General features: G+C 38.7%; 1 protein-coding gene across 1 annotated transcript in view; it reads right to left on the bottom strand.

Annotated features, from left to right (window-relative positions):
- The window catches only part of LOC111335919 (E3 ubiquitin-protein ligase rnf213-alpha), a 53,330-nt gene that overhangs the window by 18,501 nt on the left and 13,169 nt on the right, over positions 1-21,660 (bottom strand). Inside the window, 36 exon segments of the mRNA XM_022941919.2 lie at positions 593-728; positions 1,047-1,235; positions 1,614-1,699; positions 1,849-1,956; positions 2,267-2,405; positions 2,724-2,797; positions 2,964-3,138; positions 3,224-3,382; positions 3,654-4,021; positions 4,238-4,460; positions 4,897-5,072; positions 5,449-6,045; positions 6,371-6,463; positions 6,937-7,070; positions 7,155-7,237; positions 7,389-7,621; positions 8,461-8,707; positions 9,193-9,387; positions 9,515-9,642; positions 9,756-9,927; positions 10,179-10,353; positions 10,665-10,764; positions 10,978-11,109; positions 11,758-12,031; positions 12,575-12,794; positions 13,013-13,157; positions 13,368-13,474; positions 13,935-14,009; positions 14,343-14,470; positions 15,170-15,948; positions 17,429-17,740; positions 18,418-18,638; positions 18,916-19,075; positions 19,284-19,882; positions 20,350-20,712; positions 21,082-21,286. Of these exon segments, the coding sequence (XP_022797654.2) occupies positions 593-728; positions 1,047-1,235; positions 1,614-1,699; positions 1,849-1,956; positions 2,267-2,405; positions 2,724-2,797; positions 2,964-3,138; positions 3,224-3,382; positions 3,654-4,021; positions 4,238-4,460; positions 4,897-5,072; positions 5,449-6,045; positions 6,371-6,463; positions 6,937-7,070; positions 7,155-7,237; positions 7,389-7,621; positions 8,461-8,707; positions 9,193-9,387; positions 9,515-9,642; positions 9,756-9,927; positions 10,179-10,353; positions 10,665-10,764; positions 10,978-11,109; positions 11,758-12,031; positions 12,575-12,794; positions 13,013-13,157; positions 13,368-13,474; positions 13,935-14,009; positions 14,343-14,470; positions 15,170-15,948; positions 17,429-17,740; positions 18,418-18,638; positions 18,916-19,075; positions 19,284-19,882; positions 20,350-20,712; positions 21,082-21,286 (7,710 nt within the window).

Below are 21,660 nucleotides of genomic sequence, written 5' to 3'. Positions count from 1 at the left end.
GCCAATTAAAGTCCAAGCCTAGTTACTCTTCTTTCAAGGCTAACATTAAGAAATTCTCAAAGTGCATTGACCAAATTACTTTTGGCACAACCTCTACTGCAACCAATAAATACATTGATGAATTTATATATTATTAATGTTCAGTTTATCATCTGTCGTTTTGATTGGTCTTTCTTATACCTTTCATTTGCATTATCTAAATTACGTCATTTAATTACTATTTATATATTTATTTGTACAGTCATTTCATGCTTATCTATTTATTTATGTATTACTGGTATTTATAATCATTAATATTAGGATATATTTTTAGATGTAAATATATTAGATTATAAGTAGATAGCAGGTCCACATCAGCAACTGCTGCTATCTACTCAACCTGCTTTACCAAATAAAGGATGCATGTATGTATGTACCCAACTATTGAACATCTTCAGTTAAAGTTCAACCGGATCTTCGGTATTTCTAGGTGAATATAACGTGTGCACTTGAGTGTTAATCACACAAGAAATGAATAAGATATTATCATGATCGATAATACTGGTAGCTAAAAATATTTTTCACGATTCTTTTCTCTCGCGGTGCAACTTACGTTTTCCTCCCAAGACTCTCTTTCTTCGTCTGACAAAAATTCTCCGTCGTTATGGACCTCAGCACAAACTTGCAAAACAATAGCCGGGACGGTGTCCTCGTGGTAACCAATAAAGGCCTCTCCTTTTGAGAAAGTTCTTCAAAAAGCAAGTAAAACAATGAAGTATGTTAGCTTTGCTTAATATCACCCATATCATAGGAAAGGGAGCATCAATACATGCCTCTTTTGCCTTCTCTTGCTTGGAACAACCAAACTATATGGTTTTTTTTATGTTACAATATAACTGTGCAATGCAATGCTGCAATGATAAAATACGTTTTAATCTCTGACGTGAAACATGAGTTATTAAAAAATAAGGTACATGTCAGTATATTTCAGTTGCGGCGTGGTCGATCAGAATAGTGGAGGTAAGGGAAAAAAAACAATATACATTGGAAACTAAATCCCTAGTTACCTCGGTTTTTGGTGAGGAAGCTGAAAGATGTCAGCAAAGTTGTCCACCCAAACTTTTAATTTCCTGGTCACTTCTTTCTGTGGTATAGTGAGTCCAGATGACATTACAAGGAAGTGTTTCTCCAGGCGGTTTATTAAAGGGATGGGGAACTTATTGTAAACCACGTCCTTTGCGGCGATGACGATTAGCCTGTTTATAATATGGATTGAAAAAGGTTTATTATGAATTACAAGTAGCTGTAACTAATAAGTATCACTGAAAAGCTGGCGACGAAAAGCGGGGAAACCCTTAAATTAAGTCAGATTCATATAACTCAAAATTTGCAGGGGAGCGTAAGAACAAAACGAATGAGAACTTTCAAGTTAAATCCCTGTAGATTCTTGCTTTTGGAAAAGTCCATCAAAGTTCCTCAGTAAACATTTTGCAATGCGGTAGTTCAAGTATAAAGTTTAGTGCCTAAACTTGTTGGTACGCAATGATGGTGAGTCCCTAACAAACAAACTGTGCAATCAAACTCTAGTCGATACTTTGCACGTTAGAATTAGAGCCTAAAGAATCTGTTTTTACCTGAAGTTTTTGTGAACGCGGCATTTGACTCGATTATTCCCAAGCCCTAGATCGACATACTTCTCTCCTCCAAAGGTGACGTAATACTAAAACGATAAAGTTGGTGTCAAATAAAAAGCAAAGCCAATGAAAATTAAAAATCCAAGAAATACGAAAAAATCAACAATGCGTTGTGCATATTACCTCCCATTTCCTAATATACAGGATTTACGGTGACAGTTTAATCACGACTAACCTGATTTAGGACGTCGTAGAGGCTCTCATAGAGGTTTTCAAGATTGAGCAGAATCACCGTTCTACCTGTCTCCATACACATCTTAATCCGGTTGATGTTGCGGCAAACCTGTGCAAAGTATACCGATGTGATTACACCACAACAAAGGGAAAAGGATTATAACAGTTATTCCATATTTTCAATCAAATTTAAGCACACACACGAAGACATGAATGAGAATGAGAAAATCTTCGAGTTGTCCAACAACAGTTTGGTTTGATTGAGCAAACTGACAATCAGCCATATTTTTCTTCAAATATGGCGCGTTTTAAGGTTGTCACAAGAATTTCCGTATTGCAATCTGTAACTTTTAATTAAATATACCATTACATTCGTCCTGGGCCAATCAGTATCTGATAAATACGCAAATAATTTCTACCTGGGTGAACAACTGATCTTTTGGAAACCCACTGCCAAAGATAACATATGGCTCTTCTTTATCTTGCTCTAACAAGAGCTGTTTTACTCTTGGAAGAGCTGCAAAGTTCTCAGTCATGATAAGGAGATATCTTCCCTCTCTGCGAAACATAGAAGCACGAAACTTAACAACAACAAATAAAGACAAGAGATTACTACTTTGCTTTCCTTAAATAAGTAATAGTTCACTTCTAAATGGAGCAGATGGGTGAGGAAACATGGAATACTTGACCATCATATACAATTTTAATCATAAAGGTAAGCATCCATGTCCGTTGGAAATACTTTCCACATTTTACATGCATGAATGTTCAACGGGTTAATTCAGCCGAATATTCATGATCGTATTAAAACACACTGAATAGCACGGAGAAGATATTTTTGTATTTGTACTTATAAAGTGCGGTATCGGGACCTACCCCATCACACTATCCCGGTTTAGGCTTTCCCGGATAAGCTCTAGAGACCCGTCTTCCATGAATTCATCTTCATCCTGTAAGTGAAGAGTCCATTCTTATGGTGAGGAAACAAACGGACCATAACTTCGGCTATGTAACAACTATCACCAATAAACAAAACGTCTGTGCAAGGAATCGTTGGAAATTTTGTTTAAGGTACACCTTACTAAAATGTTGAAAACAAAAGAACAGTATTTTAACCTGCAAATATTCCTCTCGGACAATATTTTCCATGAGAATTTTAACAGGCTTAAAATCCTCTTTGTTGTCCACTAAGCCACTGAAATTTCTCTTAACGGCGTGTTCGAGCTCCTTCCCGTTTGGTGGACGTTTCTCTTTCGAATTCTTTGCAATGGAGACGATCATCTTTACAAGACTGAGTTAAAACACAAGCAAAAGAAAATTACCGCAAATCACTTATAAATTAATCGATTAAGTAGCTGTAATCAACGCTATCAAACCTGTAGAAGTCCCGAAGTCCAAAAAATTCGTCTTTCTTTCCTTCTTTCAGTTTCCTCAATTCTTTCTGTTTGTCGTAAAGCTCTTTGTAGCCACAGACCAACGAATTTATAAGGGGTTCTATATGAGTCACGATGTCCTTATCACTTCCACAAATACCCCTACAATGAACAATTGATAAATTAAATCAGCGGGGAAGAACCTGAGGTGAATGTCACTGTGACTGGAACTAAATCTCGCAATTGCTAATGTGTTAGTTCGAAAGCAGAAACACGAAAATCGCGTGACATTGCCTCTTTACTGTTATCCTCGGTGACTGACTTCCCGTGACCAGCTAGGTCTTCTTTTTGCTTCGCCTTAAGAGACTATGTTTTCATTCTAAATTGTCAAACTAAGTCGATTACAAATAATGTACAAAATTAAAAGCTCTACCTTGCGGTTTCCACTAGTTCGTCTTCGTCAGGCTCATTGCGGCAAAGCATTATCCCGCGGTTCATTTTAGCAGGGTCCAAGGCCCAGTTAGACAGACCAATGAAAGCAACACGTGCAAAATTCTTTCCAGTCTGGATCACAAACGCGTCACTTTGGTCATCGTCTTCCAGGAGGGGATGTAGAGTTTTTAAGGGCATTTGGGGTGAGTCCTCCGCCAGTCCTACTTCATCTAGCACCACCACAGAAGCAAACGTGTCTGAAGTGTTTCCCTCGTTTTTACTTTCCTGCAGTTCACTGCATTGTTGAAATGTTGCCAATATTCCCTCAGGGGTAGACTGTGGGCTACACTGATATGATACCAACTGAATCTGTTAAAAATGTTAGGAGACACGTTACTCCGCGTCCTATGCACAGACAACTAAGTTTAGCCTTAATCACCAACTACGGTAAAAAATAATTACAGTCCCATTCCCAAGATAATAATGAAAAAAAATTATGGATCAAGTTTCAAATCGGTGATTCAAAATAATTGGAACCTTTTAAGAAGCTTTAGTGTCGGACAGCCCTGCATGCTTTGCTCATACCTGTTTAAAACGTTTGAAAAGGCCATGTTTGGATCTTCCTCCCTGCATATTGTCCGCAACAACAGTCTTCGCTAGTGATTTAGAGCTGCCCGGCTTACCGACGACGAATAATGGGATCCTAAGCTCAATACACACCACCATCATGAACACATTTTCTCTTAAGGCCTCATTGCAGGCGATGTTAGGTCCAAGTTCCAGCTGTTCCATCAAAGCTTCTTGACATCTTTAAATAGAGTTACAGACACCATTTAATTTTATTGTGACTACCTTGATACGACTGATTCGATCCATACTGACTCTCGTGGAATGAAAAAAAAACGATAAGCTGTTGTCAAATGATATACTTCCGGTCATTACACGTGTTCCCGAAAGTCTAGTTTTCAGCAAGCTAACTAGATAAATAAACGCCTTTATTTCACAGGCTTCCTGGGCCAAGAGTCGCTAAACTTCTCAGTGATTCATGGGAAACTCCGGGTCCATTTGGCTGAAAACGCTCATCCTTAACTCAGGCTACAAATACATATTTCTAATAGATTCTTTATCTCCTTTGGCTAAAAATTGTAATAATTTTTGGTGACTGTTGCTTCCCTTTCACCTAGAAGCTTCATTTTAGAGTAAACGATATCATTTAGATAATATCGTTTAAGATTCAATATTACCGATTTATCTCCCGTTCAATCCTTGCAGCTCCGCCGGGAAGCCTGCATGGTGGTCGAAATGATTTTGCTACTGCCCCGCGGAATTCTTTCCTCTCTGTTAATCGTGCTTGGTAACAAATACCAAGAGCAAGAATCAAAGACCAAGTGAGCGGGTCAATACTGTCGCTGATATCACCCTGAAAACAATTAGCGTTCGAATAAAGTTTCACTCTGAACAATAGCCTCTCTTCGGTAGGTTTCATTGCAATCAATCACAACCTTTCTATTATGCACTTGTTATTAAGCAAAGATTTTGAAAAAAATGAGTGGATGGAAGGGTATAACACATGAGGCTGTGATGGTCTTTAACGTTAAGAAGAGTAGGGCTGCAAAATTATAAAGGAAAAGAGCAAATTATATCTGTTGTCTATTGCGAGGACGGTACCAAGAAAACGTTTAGCATCGGAAAAATTGAAAACATAGCACTAACAGGAGACATATACAATTGCTAATTACAAGACTTTTTACGTTTGTTACAGAATCGTTATGAGTAACATGGAGAACAGTGCTTACGATTTCTTCTCCAAGCGGTACAACAAAGGGTTCTGGGAAGTTCAATATATCCGGAGGATTGGCCCTTGAAAACACTTGCGAGGGCTCACACTCTGCAGAAGCTGTTTCCTTTAAAGCAAAAGAGAAATTTGGCTCATACATGGACTTGCTAACAGAGGGTCGCTCTTCTCTTCCTCTTTTGTCTGCATAGTCGAGCATTTCCAGAGGAACGGCCCTTGAAAACACTTGCGTAGGCTCGCCCACTACAGATGCCGTTTCTTTGGAATCACAAATGAACTGACTAACTGTAGGTCGCTCTTCCCCATTTCTTATGGAATTAACTTCTAAAACGTGATCTCGGAGACTCTGTCTGGCGTCTTGAATTGTCGTTGTAGTTTTTTCCTGACCGCATTGGTCGTCTTCAGAATCAGAAGGAGTTCTACTGACATTAGTTGAGACTTCTTCAGATTCAGATTCACTCTCATTACTACTTTCTTCTTCATTTTCACTTTGCTCCTCTTTCATCAAATCAGAAAAATCTTGAAAGTGTTGGTAAAACCAAACCATGACCTCCATGGCTCGTTTAACATCACGTAAACTCACAAAACTACACTCATCCTGAAATAAAATGGAACCATGTTGTAAAATTATAAGGTTATGGTTGAAATCTTTCTGTATATACCCCACAGGCGAATGGAGCTATTTGTGTGCGATGATTGGTTGGTTCGGGGATGATTAGCCATTAATAAACCCAGAAAATACAGCAATATCATCCACTTAGCACTTTATACATCTACTTCGTACCAAACTGTAGTGAGTTACAATAAAAACTGCGGGAAGATATTTTTGAAAAGGCGCAAAATGTAATAATTGAAATGGTTTGCATTAGTTAAAAGATTATGGAAAAGTAATAAGACTTTCAACAGATACATTAGCAAAGCACCTTTTTATTTCTCATGAATTGCTGGGAGGCTGTTAAAACTGCTGCTATGGCGATAACCCAGTTTTCATCTCCCGGAAGACGACCTTCACGTACCTTTAAAAAGATGCAAATATCCTTTAATTGAAAAAACATTACGTTCAGCAAAAAATTTGAGGGGAATTCATAATTGTGAAACTGTCGAGATTTTGTCTTTCTACTCGCAAGATTTAAAGAAAGGAGATGTTAAAAGAATTGCCGCACAGTGTGTCTATCTTAAACTGTTTAGGCAAAGCCTTTCAAACCCGTCTTTCGCAACCTTTGCTATTCTCCGCTGTCCGTAACCGTGTAAGTAACTTCTGCTACCATTTTTGACGTTTATCCTCATTACCAAGATATCTTCTTTAGGGTTTTCAGTCTTTCCCTCTTGGTAACTTTCTTGGAGATTAAAATTATCCAAAATAATATGATGTGACTCATTTTAACATCAGAAACGAATAGTATATAGACGAAAGGGAATACCAACTATTCTCTCACTTCAAACGCACTAGAATACATCGCGTTTTTAAACCATAAGGACATCTGCTCACATATTTTCCAACAATTTGACGAGTGTAAAGCTCTTCCACTTCCGCATTCAACTGCCCAAAATCCCACACAAGACTGCGCATGCTTTCTGGCAAAGCATGCACTCGATAAACAAGGTGACGCAGCGGAATTCCACCTATAAAATTGCACAATAATAGTAAAATCAACTAAAATGGTTAAATGATGTCATCTTTCAAGCCCTTTCAGCTCAATATCTTACCGAGGCGTTCAGTAGTTTCATCCGCCGTGATGTGATAGCCCAATCCTGCCGTCTCTAGTTTATGTATCATTTCTTTCGTATGCCTGCCGAAAAAGACCTTTTAGTCAGGCTTTGCCGTTGTTTAATGATGCATGAACAAAACTATGTAGTGGGTCAGGTTTGCCTGACAATTTTCCATCATCCATCGATCTAATTTTATAATCACCGATTTCATAGTGTCAGCACTAAACTTACTTCCGATATGGATTGCAAGCCGCAACGAATTTCAGATTGTCACGCAGGGGACGACCATTACACCTTCGATCCACCATAATCTCTTTTATCATTCCCAAAGCGTCAGTGGTGTTCGCCTCATCAAAAAACAAAATGGTGTCCATTTTTTTCCCGCTAAGTTCATTCTTGTCAGCCACTGTCTCAGCGTGAAGTACGTTTCTTTCAATGTCTTTGTAAGTGGTGCCGCCATGGATCTAGTGAAAACAGGCATCAAGTCTCGCGCGTATTTAAATAAACCTCTTCCGGTTTAAATGACATAGAAGCAGAGTTACAGGCCGAGATACCGAACCCCTCATACTGGTCTTTATCCCCGAAGCTGTACGGCTTACGTGTTGTTAGATACAATTTTCTAGCATGCTGTTTGGGTGTTTGGGCAGTTCAAGGGTGAGGAACGAATTAACTCACCAAGATTTGATATCTTGACGAAATATCGTAACCTTGGAATGTTATTCGAAGACCTTCGAGAATTCCTAAATTCAAGTATGAAACTACCTATGGAAAAATTACAACCTGGGGGACTCAGTATCTGATCCTTAATCTGAAGGAGTTTCCTTCTTTTCGTACGACAAATAGTTGCGATAGAACTAATATCTCTCTACAAAAGACCGTAAACAATAGCAATAACAAAAACTGATAACATGACTGAAGGGGAACCTAAATATTAACTAAGAGGATGTGGGTCATGCTCCCATGCTATAAACTCATTATTGAGTACTTGATTTCCCTTTTGGGACAACTCTACTCGGGGAAAATTCTGAAACCCACACCAAAGGATATGCATTTTGGTACCGACTTTAAGGTACCAAATTATTACAAATATTAAAAAACTCTCCATAACCTGTTAATGTATCTGTTGCCTTCACAAGTGAAACAACCCTTTTTTAACTCTTTAACCAATTCCGGAAGTTTCCTCCAAACGGAGATTAAACTTTTATTGTATGTTACCAAGCTGCGTAGTTGCATTACACAAACTTATAAGTTATTCATTAACAGCATTTCACTTCAAAACAGGAGATATTTTCTATGGTTGTACCTTCATTAAGATCATATTTCTACGTTCTGCCACCTCTCCTTCAGTCTGTAGTCCGCACAAGTATCGAATAAGTCTTGTCTTTCCACATCCTGTTTCACCCATGATCACAACTGGGATATTACATCTGAACCTCATATGGATGGCCAGAATTTTCTTCACATTATCACCCGTTAGTTCGTATGACTCATCCGGGTCATAACCACACTCGATCCCCATGACAGAACACAGCAATTGAATTTTGTCACCCCTGTAAAGAGAACAATCATAAACCTCTATTTAAACTGCATTTGAACCAATAAGATGACTCACTTCACATAAGAATTATTTTGGGAGGGCCGTTCATGTCATCACCTGGCAACTGTGACAAGTATTAAAAAAAAAAAAAAAAAAAACGCTCTACCGTTATATGGGTTGTGCGCCACGAAAATGGAACCTTAAGGCAGTAGTGCCTGATTTTGAACAATAGAATTTAGGACAAAACTTAAGGATGATTGAACAAGGGAGTCAGTACTGTTATAAGGAAAATTTTAACGTGTAATTCCTGTCGGCTCTTTGAATTTCCGATGTATGCAGCGAAAAGCATTTCCTTGAAAAGCGCGGAAAAATTTTGACAGTTTTACAAGTACGAAAACTGCACCGCTAGTGGCTTAAATTTAGCTTGCACTCCACAGAAATAACTTGTATGCAAAGCCATTGATTAAATTCTTCAAATGGTTGGCACTAGATACCTACTTCGAATACGACTCAAAGTCGTTGTCCAAATCCACTTTCTGCACATGAAGTCCCGTTCGAAGGGGTCTTGATATGATATTTCGCTCAATGATCTCTTTGGTTTTGGGATCCAGAAGATTTCCATCTTGATCAACTTGGAATCCCAGGAAAGTCATGGTCACATGATCCGGGTTAAAAAATATGTATGGATGAGGGCTAAGTTTAGATGAGAAACAAGCAGGAATTACTAGGGTTAAAATCTTAATTTTAAAGCTCACTTCAATAGAATGGGGTAATCTGCAACACAAATGGGGTAATCCATAAATAGGAACGTAAGTTTTACCTGTTCTCCCATCGCCTTCGCAGTTGGAAAGGAACAATGTCTTGCTCCTCGTATGATTTGGCAGTTTCCTCTCGAGAGTCCTCAAATGCATGGTCTTCTTTGTCTGTCAATGATCGCATTGCAAAATCCTGATACAGAGCGACTCAGTGTAAGCAGTACTCAATGATGTTTGTTAAAGCATGTATCTGCGACTATTCAATGTTTACCGCTGATATAGCTGTCTTTTGAATACTTTTCTTACCTCGGACATAATTATCATAAATTTGACCACAAAGGTCTTGAATCCTTGCAAGGTGTCGTCAGTTAACAACGGCTCGCAGAAGGTACTTTCCTCACAGTCCCTTAGTTGGTAGTTCAAAAAGTTCACGAAATTACGAAGCTCTGACCAGGATGGGTTCGGTACTCCACAATTCCTAACAAACGTAAAGACGCTATGAGTACTATAAAGACAAAACGGCAAGAACCTTCAACTTGTCATTACACTCACAGGTATATTGAACGTTTTCTTAAACAACGAACTTTAAAGAAGCGCGTTGGAAACATCGTTCGGCACTGTTAGCACCCAACAAAAAGAAAAGGTGAAAAAAGACCCAAGGATTAGGTTTTCGAAAGACCATCTTTCTCTTAGACAAATGACTTAACTCGCATAATTTAAGTTGCAAACCTTATTAGCGTTTCAAGACATTCTACTGGTTCCTTGCGTTTCCTTTGAGGGTTAAAGCAGTGCTTCTGGATGCGCTTAGGGTTCGTTTCAAACAAGTGAAGATACCACCAGACACGCTGAACTGCGTCGCTCAGCAATTCTTCTTCATCAAAGGACGGGCTAATTCCTCCTTGCTCTGGTAAAAATACACGTGTAACTAAGTTGTAAAAGTGTCATTAGAATTCCTCTACACTCATTAGGCAAACTGAAAATCGTAAAAATACAGTAAATATTACGTTAGCTTTTACAACTACAACACATGGAAAGCAAAGGGAAAGGATAAAAATTCCCAACTTAAATTTTATTCCGGGTCAACACAAAGCTGTAAATGATATGAATCAAATTCCAGTTCATCCTCCTCATAACGCAAGTTGAAGAGTACACCGACCTAAATTTGTACAAACAATTTTTAATTTTTAGGTGAATCAAGAATAAATTTAAACCTACCATGGCCTTTCCTCAAGTAACTAATAGTGTCTTCCGGAAGACAACATCTGACTTGCGGGAGAAGCTCATGAAACTTGCATGCCCCTGACTCTTTTGGCTTCTATTTATTGAGAGACGAGAGAAAAAATCCGCAAGTTATTTTCCTTTTTAATACATGGGAAAATTTTGAAAGTAACCAAAACCTGGGACTCATTAGACGATTTTTCAAGTCGAACGAAGCGATAAGGCTCTTTGTCTGTTTCCAGGCTTCAGTGTTCAAATAAAACCATCCGATGTGTCAACACCTTAATAGTACATAAGAAAAAAACGATACCATAGAGGTAGAGTGAGTAATTTCCAAGATATACAAGTCGTAAGAATTCCTCCTCCAAACGCGCCCACAGTCATCTGTCAGCTCACCCAAGATCAGCAAATTAAACAGCAGTGTTTCAAATTCTGGCGTGACCTATTGAAAAAGCATACTTTTAGGAAATCATGATATCTGCCTACTTTAATTCTGCTCGGGTATTCATCATCTCGAACTACCCAAAAATGTGAGTAGACCCCTCCCAGCTGTGAACACCCTCCTCCCTCCAACTGTGAAGTGTATATTGTGTCTGTGTCCATCCTCGCATGTCTCTCCTTTGCTTAGGAAAATAAGGAACGTTAAATAATTTATTGCTCCGGTTGAAGAAAATGATAATTGTCATAAGATGGCGAAATCGAGGCTCTGATAGAGTTGACCAAATCAGTTAACCAAGCGAAGACCTCGAGAAACAGTTTTTCTACGTTTAAATTCGGGACTAGCTTGAGTATAACAGGAATCTCTTTAACGAAGCAGTTAGGCTTGCTCTTAAATTAAACAAACAAATGAAACCTATTACTCAATTTTGCAGGAAACAAGTCGCTGTGCTCATTCTCGCAATGCATATTTGTAGATCATGAAAGTTGACAACTTAAAAAAGTAATTAAAACCCTGCACTTACTGTGACGTTGCTTCTCGAAAAGAATATCGTCAAAGTGAGCAGTGATCTCGGTGATTAACAAATGGTTCAGTTGATTATTAAAATAGTGTAGAATTAATTAAGAAGATAAATCTATTTTAAAAACGCACCGCAGAGGAACGGTCGAGGTGAAAAACCCTGGACAAAGGTAGATCTGAAGGGAGAGCATGGGGTAGAAAGAAACCAACAACATCTGCGGCCCGTGAATGTTTTTCGTGGAAAGGAATTGTCACACGCAAGAGAGGTGGTTTTTCATACTCCTCGTCCATTGTCTCGACAACAAGCCGATTGTTCCGTAAGGCTGCCACCTCTTCGGCCAACCTCTGTGCCACCAAACTTTTTCCTACTCCAGAGTTCTCAGAGGATACTACTCGAACGTTTAAGCTTAAAAAAAAAGGTGCATGCATCGTTCAGTTAGTGAGCATAGGACATTGTTCGCCTCCGAGAAAGAAAAAGGCAGGTAGTTCTTTGAATTTAACGAAAAAAGAAATATAACTCCATTTGGTCAGATAGTTCACCCCATTCCGGCTATCATCAGAAATAAATGGTTTAGAATTACTGAATTAAAATGCATCAGATTTTGCTTCAATCGTACAGAGGGGATTGGAGTGTGGACTGAAGGTTTTGACGCTAATTGTCCCTTGGGATATTATTAGTTTCGTAACCTGCAATTTTCGCATAATCTGGTTAAACATCCTTATCTCCTCTGAATATCATGCATCTTTTAGAGCGCTGTACGAACACGCTTCTCGTCTCTCATTCTCATCCATTTACAGTATATCTGAAAAACATTAAAATTCTTACTCCATTAACTACGAAAGGTTTCGCTGAAACATGACGAACGCAATGTCTCTGGTTAAAGCGATTGTTACAAATATTAAATTTTTTCATCCTGTTATTTGAAATAAGATATAGAGATAGACCTACTTGGCCGCTCGACCAACTTGTGCAGCTGGACTCCAAATAACTGGCTTCTCATGATATTCGCCAGGCCTTTGCTCTGGCACTCTAAGCTGTTTCTCGAGGTACCTACGGAGCTCATCTGGTCGAGGATATCTGGGCATTGGTACTTTGTATTGTTCCAAGCAGGAGATTATATGAGCTCGCTCTTCGTTTTCACTACTACATAGAACAACAAGGGCCAAGTCTGAAGATATTGAAATATTAAAGAAGGTAAATAAGGGGACGCAAATCTTAAGTTTCCTTACGTTGATTTTTTACGTTTTCTTTTCAGCAGCCGCTGTTAGTTTATCAAGGAAAAGGAAAAAGAAACTGAAGAAAGAGCTTTACAAAAAATATCTATGTACATCTCTTAGAACATACGAAAGCACCAAGCCGAGGCGAAAATTGTCAAGCAATACTTACTTTTGGGGTGGGAATAATCTTGCATTAATGTGTGTAAACTGTCCACCACCTTTTGGCTGACATCATAGTCTAACACGTCGCCATTCACTAGACAATGCAATTTTTTTCCATCGCTTACCAGGGCTCGACGCCATAGCAACTCAACCTAGACAATAGTTGACCATTGTGAATGCTTATATCATTTGAATCACCCAAACGTTTCTAAGAGGCCGATGGGTCCCGTTACACAAGTCGCCCGAACAATAGAAATAGTATTTTATGAAATTTCCGCTCACGGGTGACTTGATCAAAGGCTTTTCTGCTCGCACAATGTTTAGGTTACAATGAATGTTCACTTCACCGACACCACTATTACCTCTTCGGGTGTTGTCTCAGAGGTGCACACAAGAACTTCGTCACTCTTTGGCAAACTCTGAGCTCTCTCTTCCATATAAAGGTTTAGAACAGCAGCAAATATTTGTTCTACAATGAAGAGAATTGCAAATAAACAAATTAAAAGATGACCAGGATTAATGGACAAAATAGAGATAGGGTAGGTTAAAGTTTAAAAAGAAAAGTTGGTAAATGATAGGTGATAGATAAGTTCCAACTCATTCAGATAGCTATCTTTTGTAAAAATATTGTTACGGCAGTATTTCTTTTTTAAAACCAGTCAAATGAATATCTAATCTCGTGACTTTTAATGCACTTAAGAAGAAAATAAAACTCTATCTCCCTTTCCAGTACATGCGGCCTAGTGAAATTCGCGCAGAAGAACTGGTTAGTTGGTATCTAGTCAATTCGCCACCACAACAAACTGGCCGCCAAAAATTGATAGCGATTTGACTCAAAGGCTATGCGTAGCTTAGTTATGGGTATGTAAACAGGAAAAGTTGTAATATCAAGAAACTACTCCGGCTAATCTAGCATCTTCATGACTTACCCTCGCTTACGAGCACGAGGTTTGGGTGTCCTTTTTTCAAGTAACTTGGAAAAGCTCGTGTTTCAGGACTTCCTCCTATAATGAAGAAAAGACACTTATGCAATGGCTGCTTTATATCACAAATCTTCTTGAAAAATAATCATGGCCCGTAAGACATATCCCTGCCATAATTTTATTGAGAGCAGGAGCTCACATTTTACGATGATAAGAAACTAAGATAGAAATGAGTTCTTCCTCCAAACTATTCTCATAAAAACCTTGTAAAAGTGCCTACCAATTTCTGAAGTAATCCTAGGTAAAGTTGTTAAAAACTCAACCAGAACTATTCTTGGGTGCATGGAGAGAAAGTTAAAACTCGATTGAAGGCAACATGAGCTATGACTAATAAATCATACAGTATACGAATACCGTTTTGGGCTGCCAAGCGGGACAGAAATACCCCCATTTCTTCCAGACTTAAGAAAGTGCCCCCTTTTGTTTCGTCCAGGTTCGGCTCGTCAGGCAAGCTCAACTCATCATCACTGCTTCCTGGTACACTGCCACATCAACAAAAAACAACAGATGCTTGAATAGTTGCTGAAGAAAAACTTGAAAACGGCTTAAGTCACAAAAAGTTGCAACAAAATAAAAAAAAATGACAGTATCTTTATTTCATCATGTCGATTGTAAATCGAGCACAAATTTCAAGAACGCTAACTGTATGTACCCTGGTGTCCCTTGAGGTAGATCTAATCAATTTCCTCCAATTTCATCCGGGTAAGATTACATTGACACTTCCTTAAAACATTTAGAATTTTCTGCTGGGTAAAATTTTTTTTTGTTTCCTATTGATTGGACTATATGACCGGACACAGCAATAGCACTACAAAAATCCTCGCTAAAAGCCACTCAAGCTGTAAACAACAATTACGCATTTTGGCTTTCAGATACAGTCCACACTCCTTTGAAAGAGTTAAAAACTCGGATTGTGCAACTTGAAAACCTCAGCCTAAATTTGTCAATTTCGTAATTTGAATCTCTGATAATTTTTTCCATACTAAAACATCATCGTTAATTATGGCCTAGTTATCCGGTCTTAAAAAATATCATCCTGTAGTTTCCCTCTGCATGACGCAGAAAACGACTCAAGTTATCACGATGAGCAGATGTAACTATTTAACAGTTCGAACAATCAAAATTATTAGCAATATTTATTCAGTGGTTATTTTATAATTATGTATACTTAACTTAGTCACCTTATTTGGTCACAATCAGAATTCTGGGATGATTGCAGAATCTCTGCATCTGGCTCGGCCTTCTGATCTACAATCTTATGAAATCTGGGATCTCCTGAGGCTCTCTCATAGAGTTCGTCAACAAGGTCATGCTCACTGTCTCCCATGTTTTGAACACACCACACAAGAAGATCAATCTCACTACCTTCCAAATTGTTAATAAGAGCTGCCACGGCTAGACGTTCAGGTTCTGAGTGACTTAGCTTCTCCAAATTTTTAAGGAGGTTCTCGAATTTTTCGATAATCTGCACTTCAGTTGTGGAGTTGTCTTTACCGTCTAGACTTGATAAGGATGCAATTTGACTTGTATCCCTCAGAGTGTCTCCATTGCTGCCGTGATCAAAATGTGGCGATAGGATCCCCGCATCCAGAAAAACGTTCTGTAATAATGACCGATGAATACCTGGAAACACTTTCTCAAGAAGACTGTAGACTTGAAGACTTAGATATTCCATGGTAGAACCGTGTTTCAAACTAGCGAGTTCCTTGCGCAAGAAAAGGAGCTGTTGTATTGTGAAAAAGTTCAACTCGTGGTACTTCTTTCTAAGCGAGTTGATGTGCTCTTTACAGCCTTTGTAACGTTGATCGAATTCTTTGCTCTTTGACTGGATGTCATCAACGATCTTCTTCCCCATGATACTTTTACATTTAAATTCTTCCTTCCAGCCGAGGTGAGACACGTCACCAATTTCACAGAGATTCACATAAGACTGTCCAAGTTGAACAACGCCTTGTAGTAACTAGAAAGATAGACGTAAGTGAAAATATGCTATTTTGTGGGTTTTATTGTAAGAATGGTTAAAAAAAAGAAACAATAATCCATCCCCATGCATTATTTTTTAAATACCCTCATGATTAATTCCATTCAGCAACCTCCTTCCAATAAGCGCCCCTCCCCTAATTTGTTTTTGTTAAGAAGTGCCCCTACTGAGTAAGCACTCAAATTACAGTAAGGGCCCCTATTCCAATAAACGCCCCTATTCTGTTTCAATGAAAGCACTGTTAGACTACATGTAAATTGAGATCAACCGTGGTACAACTTCCTTTAATTGCTCACTTAAAGCCTCAGGACAAAAAAGTGGTCTTTGTCTCAGTCTCTCGATTATTATGAGGCATCAGTGCACAGTTCCTTCAAACGAAAGATCCCGTCTTAAAATTTTGGGACGATTGCTTGGCTAGTCGGTTTTCAAGTCCTAATCCTCGGTCAAATAAACATTTACGCGTTGTTTCACATTCTGCTCTTTCTGAAAAAAGAAGTAATCGCTCCTTTTCGAATGAGTGCCCTCCCTTGAGGTATCAAAAGTAAATAAGCGTCCACAATGCTAAATCGAAACATTAAGTTTATGGTTTAACTAGCTTTATAACATAACCAAAGTAAAGCGCGCGCTCTGATTGGTCAATTTAGCGTCCCCCATTTGCCCATCGGTGTACGCTGCTGACGTTAGCAAATGCAAAGACTATTTTTCCGCGCGCGTTTGTTTTTTCTGGTCACGTAAGATTTGTTAAATAAAAGGGAACTCTTTAGCTACAATGTATCAATGTTATGTTATAAAACAAATGGTAAACACCACAGCGTACACTATTGAGTTATGGATGCACTTGGGAGGTTTGCTAAGCACTCAAGAAGCTAGAGTCGCTCTCGGCTATCGCCTCGAGCGACTCTTACGCTTCTTTCGTGCTTAGCAACCTCCCGCGTGCATCCATAACTCAATAGTGTACGCTGTGGTGTTTACCATTTGTTAAATAGTGTTAAAACATTGATCGGACCTTCTACATCTTTTTTTTTTTTCGGCTTTCTATTCTCCCGTAAACCCACTTTTTTACATCTGAGAAGTCCAAATGAAGCACTGAATATGGTTGGCAGTCATTCACAACATCGAATTCACTTTAACATAGTTACTTAAAAAAACCAAATGATTAAATAGGACAGCAGCAACATCATGAAAATTTACTGAAACCTTCAATGAAAGATGAGCCAATTATACCAACTTGCCAAGAGACTTACGAAATGAGATAAAAGGACGTGGATGGGAAGTAAAGGTAAAATACTGTACAACTTATAAGCACAACTTAAACTTATAAAATGAACCGAAGGTTAAGCTTCAGTTGTTGCCTTATCAATGTGTTCCGTAGCAAGGTTTAGTGCGATACCAAAATATTCACGTTCAACTTATGAAACAGCGTTCGCGTACTTTGCCTGAAGCTACACTGATAATTCACCTCTCCAAAATTTTGTATGGCCTCCTGACCCTGTGAATCCTTTCCTGAAATGAGAGCCAGTTTACTTTGTAGTTCTCGAAGTTTCTCCAGATTGAATTCTCTTGCCTGACCAATTTCCTTTTCTGGTAGTAGTCGTAGGCTAATAACAGAGTTAACATTTGTCTTGTCACAGGGCCGAGTTGATATCCGGTTGTCCAACGTCCCTATAAAATAAATTCCTCTTTCGTTGATAGCTTGAGCCAATTTGAGAGACGACATGGCATGCTCATCCTTGATTCCCTTGAGCCACTCAAGATGACCACTAATATCTTCCTACAAGAACAGGAAATAAACACTATCTCCAAAAATAATTAAATTATGGAACATAATACCATTTGATCTCCCCATGCTCATTTTCAAGTTGTTCATCGAATCATTTCACACAGCGATGAAAAAATCCTCGCGGTAAAAAAAAAAAAAAAAAACCTGCAACACGCCAGCAAGCAAAAAAGCATCTTTGCAAAAGTGTATGTTTTTTTTTTGTTTCACTCTCCTACAAGGCGCTCAGGACAATTATAATTAAAATGTACTTAAGCTACTCAAAAAAGCCCATTATAAGAGGAAAAATCACACTAATGAATTTGAATTAATAGAATTATTAATTAAGAAAAGTTACCAACATTATATTGACACATAAAAATGCAAACCGCTCGACGGCTTAATTAGTTTGGTTTTGCCGTGGTCAGAAATGTTTTAGTCTTACTTTGTTTCTTTTGCTTCAGCTTATGTTATTAGTATAAAGAAAAGAAAATAAAAGTAAAATTGGTTGAAAATTCCTTCCTCAAAGAATGCTTGAATTATAACAGTTACGATAGAATTTCATAAAATTATGGTTAAAAGTCAAATCCGTGAAATCCTTCATCCAACCTGATTGACTTTTCCTCAAGAACTTTAATATAGTTTTTGCAAATAAACTTTTGAGCGATCGAGTTCCCGTGGAAATATCTCACCAGTTTCTCTGGCAAGGTGTCGTTTCTTTCCACCTCTTCCCAAACACCTTCACATATCTCCATCAATTGCTCGAAGTCAGCATGTTTGTGCGCTAGGTCAAATATGAAAGGTGCGAATCCAAGGGCAGTGGTGTGCAGACAGGAGACACGATCGGTTTCGATGGCGCTTTCATCAGTGGACATCATCGCCAGATCTACCAGTGTTTTTACTTCCTCTCGCCCTGAAGATGAATCGCAATGTCAAACTTTTACAATGGGTTTTTTAAGAGTTACTGAATCGTGTCTGACATCTGAATACTGCATGCTCCTGAGGTTGCATGAGTAAGTTATTGAGTCATTCGTTACCTTAGTCCTCCTCCGTTCCTCGATAGGCGTTTTTGCAAATGGATCCGGCCGATGAGTTAGTAAATAAGTCCTAACTTCTCTCCAATTACCCGCCACCAGCCACTAAAGGTTCTCTAGTAAGTTACTGAAATGTCAAGAAGTAGTTCAAGATACCTTTCACTTCTTCCCGAAGCCAAAATATGTATTCCTTGCATTCAATGACAGTTCTCAAGCATTGAATCATTGGCCGTGAGAAACTTTCAAGTGCTCTTGCGATTTGGAAAGTCTCATAACTGATGGAACCGAGCTGACGTCTCAGAAACTCTTCACTCATCTTAAAGAAAACAAGCGCAGATGGGTCGTTAACTGCTCTACACGATAGCAACTATGGTAATGTAGATCTCAGATTTTCCGTCGACATTCGTCTACTGCAAGGGTGAGCCGTTGCAGTGGTTACACACACTACTTTTAATAAGAAAAAAAAATACTGACACCTCCTCTCTAGAAATATAAACATTTTAAATTATCTTTAAAAATTGTACCTGATCGCGAAAATCATCCAGCAAATGGAAGTCTCCCTGAAGTTCCATTGCTTCTTTAAAATATGAAATCATGGCTGCAGCATCCTCGCACTCTTTCAATTTGTGGCATTGTTTGATCTGATCAACACGGTCACGAAGAATGGTGTCTATGTCGTCTTCATGGGAAAATGTAATCAATGCTGCCTTCATTTCCCTGACTAAAGCTTCGGGATCGTCACGGAACCTGTGGAATTTTTCATCTACATCTTTAAGACTGATTTCTCCGTTAATGATTCTTTCCCATAGGCCTCGCCATTTTCGAAAGGACGGCAGCCAAAGACGCTCTCGTACTTTGTCTATCGTGAAAGTCCCGTTAAACCCTGGCTCATCTCTGCAAAAATCGGCGGCCTTCTGACCACACATTTGCCAAAAGTCGCGGAAAAGAAGACTATGGTGAATATCATTTAAAGATTGTATCATTCCTTTGTTCTTTATAGAAAGATCAAAGAACTTCATCGCAGGCTCATCTCCATGGCGACGTTTGTGGCAAATTTCAAGTATTTTACGAGAAGGCAGGTCCATTTCCAGTTTCTTCTTGATATTTTGTAGGTCAATATCCACTAAAAAGTGAAATTTTACAATCAACAGTTGATTTCAGAGACATAAAGTGGAATGTGTGACCTACTGTTTACCTCTTTTTGATAGATAAGAATGTTGCATGAAATGAAATTGCACAAGGAAGTATTTATGAATAGATTTAACACGAACACAGATTCATCTCTCGCGAAGTTTTTAGAGAAAATTAAACGACACTTGTTTGCGGAACTCGAGCTCTCCATGGTCATCTTTCTGTAGCATTTTATCGTTCTTCAAATAAACTGCGACAAAATTTCGCCAATGAGACTACTAACACGAATGTACTTTAACGATTGAGAGAATTACCGAAATGGTTGGAATATCAAAACCACTCGAGATACACCAATTCCGCATCGCTCTGACAGTGTTGGAAAAATATACAAGTTTCATAGAGGCTGAGGGGGTTTCATAGTAAACAGGCCAAGAAGGAAGGAAAGTATTTCAACAACACCTGATCGGATAATAGAACACATGCGAATGAAAGTAGAAACAGCATCTCTTTCCTTCTCAAAAGCTTCGAGCTCCTCAGCGCGCATTTCAAGAAGGAACTCCACATCCGCCGTTTCTCGCTGGTTTCCGCTAGCTTCACTGCCAGCCACGGCTTCCTCATTTAGAGGTATGTACTCTGGAACTTCAGGTAGCAAAGAGTATAACTCCAAAAATCTGTCACGGTCTTTGCTGACAATTCGTAGTGTGCTCACATTAATTTCACCACTTCTCAAGCAAAGTGCTATATGTTCTACAAGCGAGGTCGCAGAAACAAGAAGTTCCAAGCCGCCATTAGGTAAGCAAGCATTGCCGACACTTCCAGCGCCTGTGAAATTACGTCAGTGATAAGTATTTGGCTCAGCAGCTTTTGTAGAGCTAGTCTCTGAAAATATTCTTCTTCATTAAGTAGAAATACTCTAATCCGTTTTAACATATGTTTCAGCTATAGGATGAAGTAAAAACATCGATCATTTAAGCCCGCCAGCACTACGGCTATGGTACCTATATTGTCTTCAAATTTAGTAAATCACACTAATGCTTTGATAACCCCGGTTTCTCTCCCTGAAATACAAGTTTAGACTTATTCTTATAGATTAGCGCTGCAAACACAGCTAAGTCGGAGTACTGTGTAACTTAACTCAATTTAAATATACTGACTGCAGTCCTTTAAGGTGGTTTAGACCACTAAACGTACCGAAATGCTTAAAATATTGTGCCATTGGCTTCCATGTGAGAATGTGTTCCAACTTCTTATCTTGAGAAAGCTCTTTTTCTGTACTATCTTCGGGCCAGCAGGTCTTCAGTAGGAGGGAAAAGAGTCCTCCGACTTCAGGGGACTGCATCTTGGACGTTGCAAGATCTGAACTCAAGTGTGCCATCTGGTTCCCCAGTGTTCCGTTCTATAACAAAGTTTGAGTAACACGTCGCGTATCGTGCATTCAAGTCCCATTTTTCTCCGAAAAAAAGGGACTTCAAATATCACTAACATCGAAGCAGCCAAAGCAGTTTTTACGCCTTTATAATTTCAAATAATTCTGCTATGACTCTTAACTTAATATAACCTCCTCTGTAATCTTCACAAGCCTTGGAACACTCCTGATAATGCACTCACAATTAAGGCTTTAATTTCGCTATATATTCCTTCATCCCTTCCAGCTCCCCTTCCTTTCTGCAACATTGATTCTAATATCTTTGAACATTTTCTGTACTATCACCTTAGAAACACGTCATCAAACACAGCCCTGAAATAGATATAAAGAACTATGAAATGTGG

Source organism: Stylophora pistillata, chromosome 4, assembly GCF_964205215.1.
Source record: "Stylophora pistillata chromosome 4, jaStyPist1.2, whole genome shotgun sequence".
Classification (NCBI taxonomy): domain Eukaryota; kingdom Metazoa; phylum Cnidaria; class Anthozoa; order Scleractinia; family Pocilloporidae; genus Stylophora; species Stylophora pistillata.
Note: the sequence above shows the minus strand (reverse complement) of the source record. Positions and strands in the feature narration are given on the sequence as shown.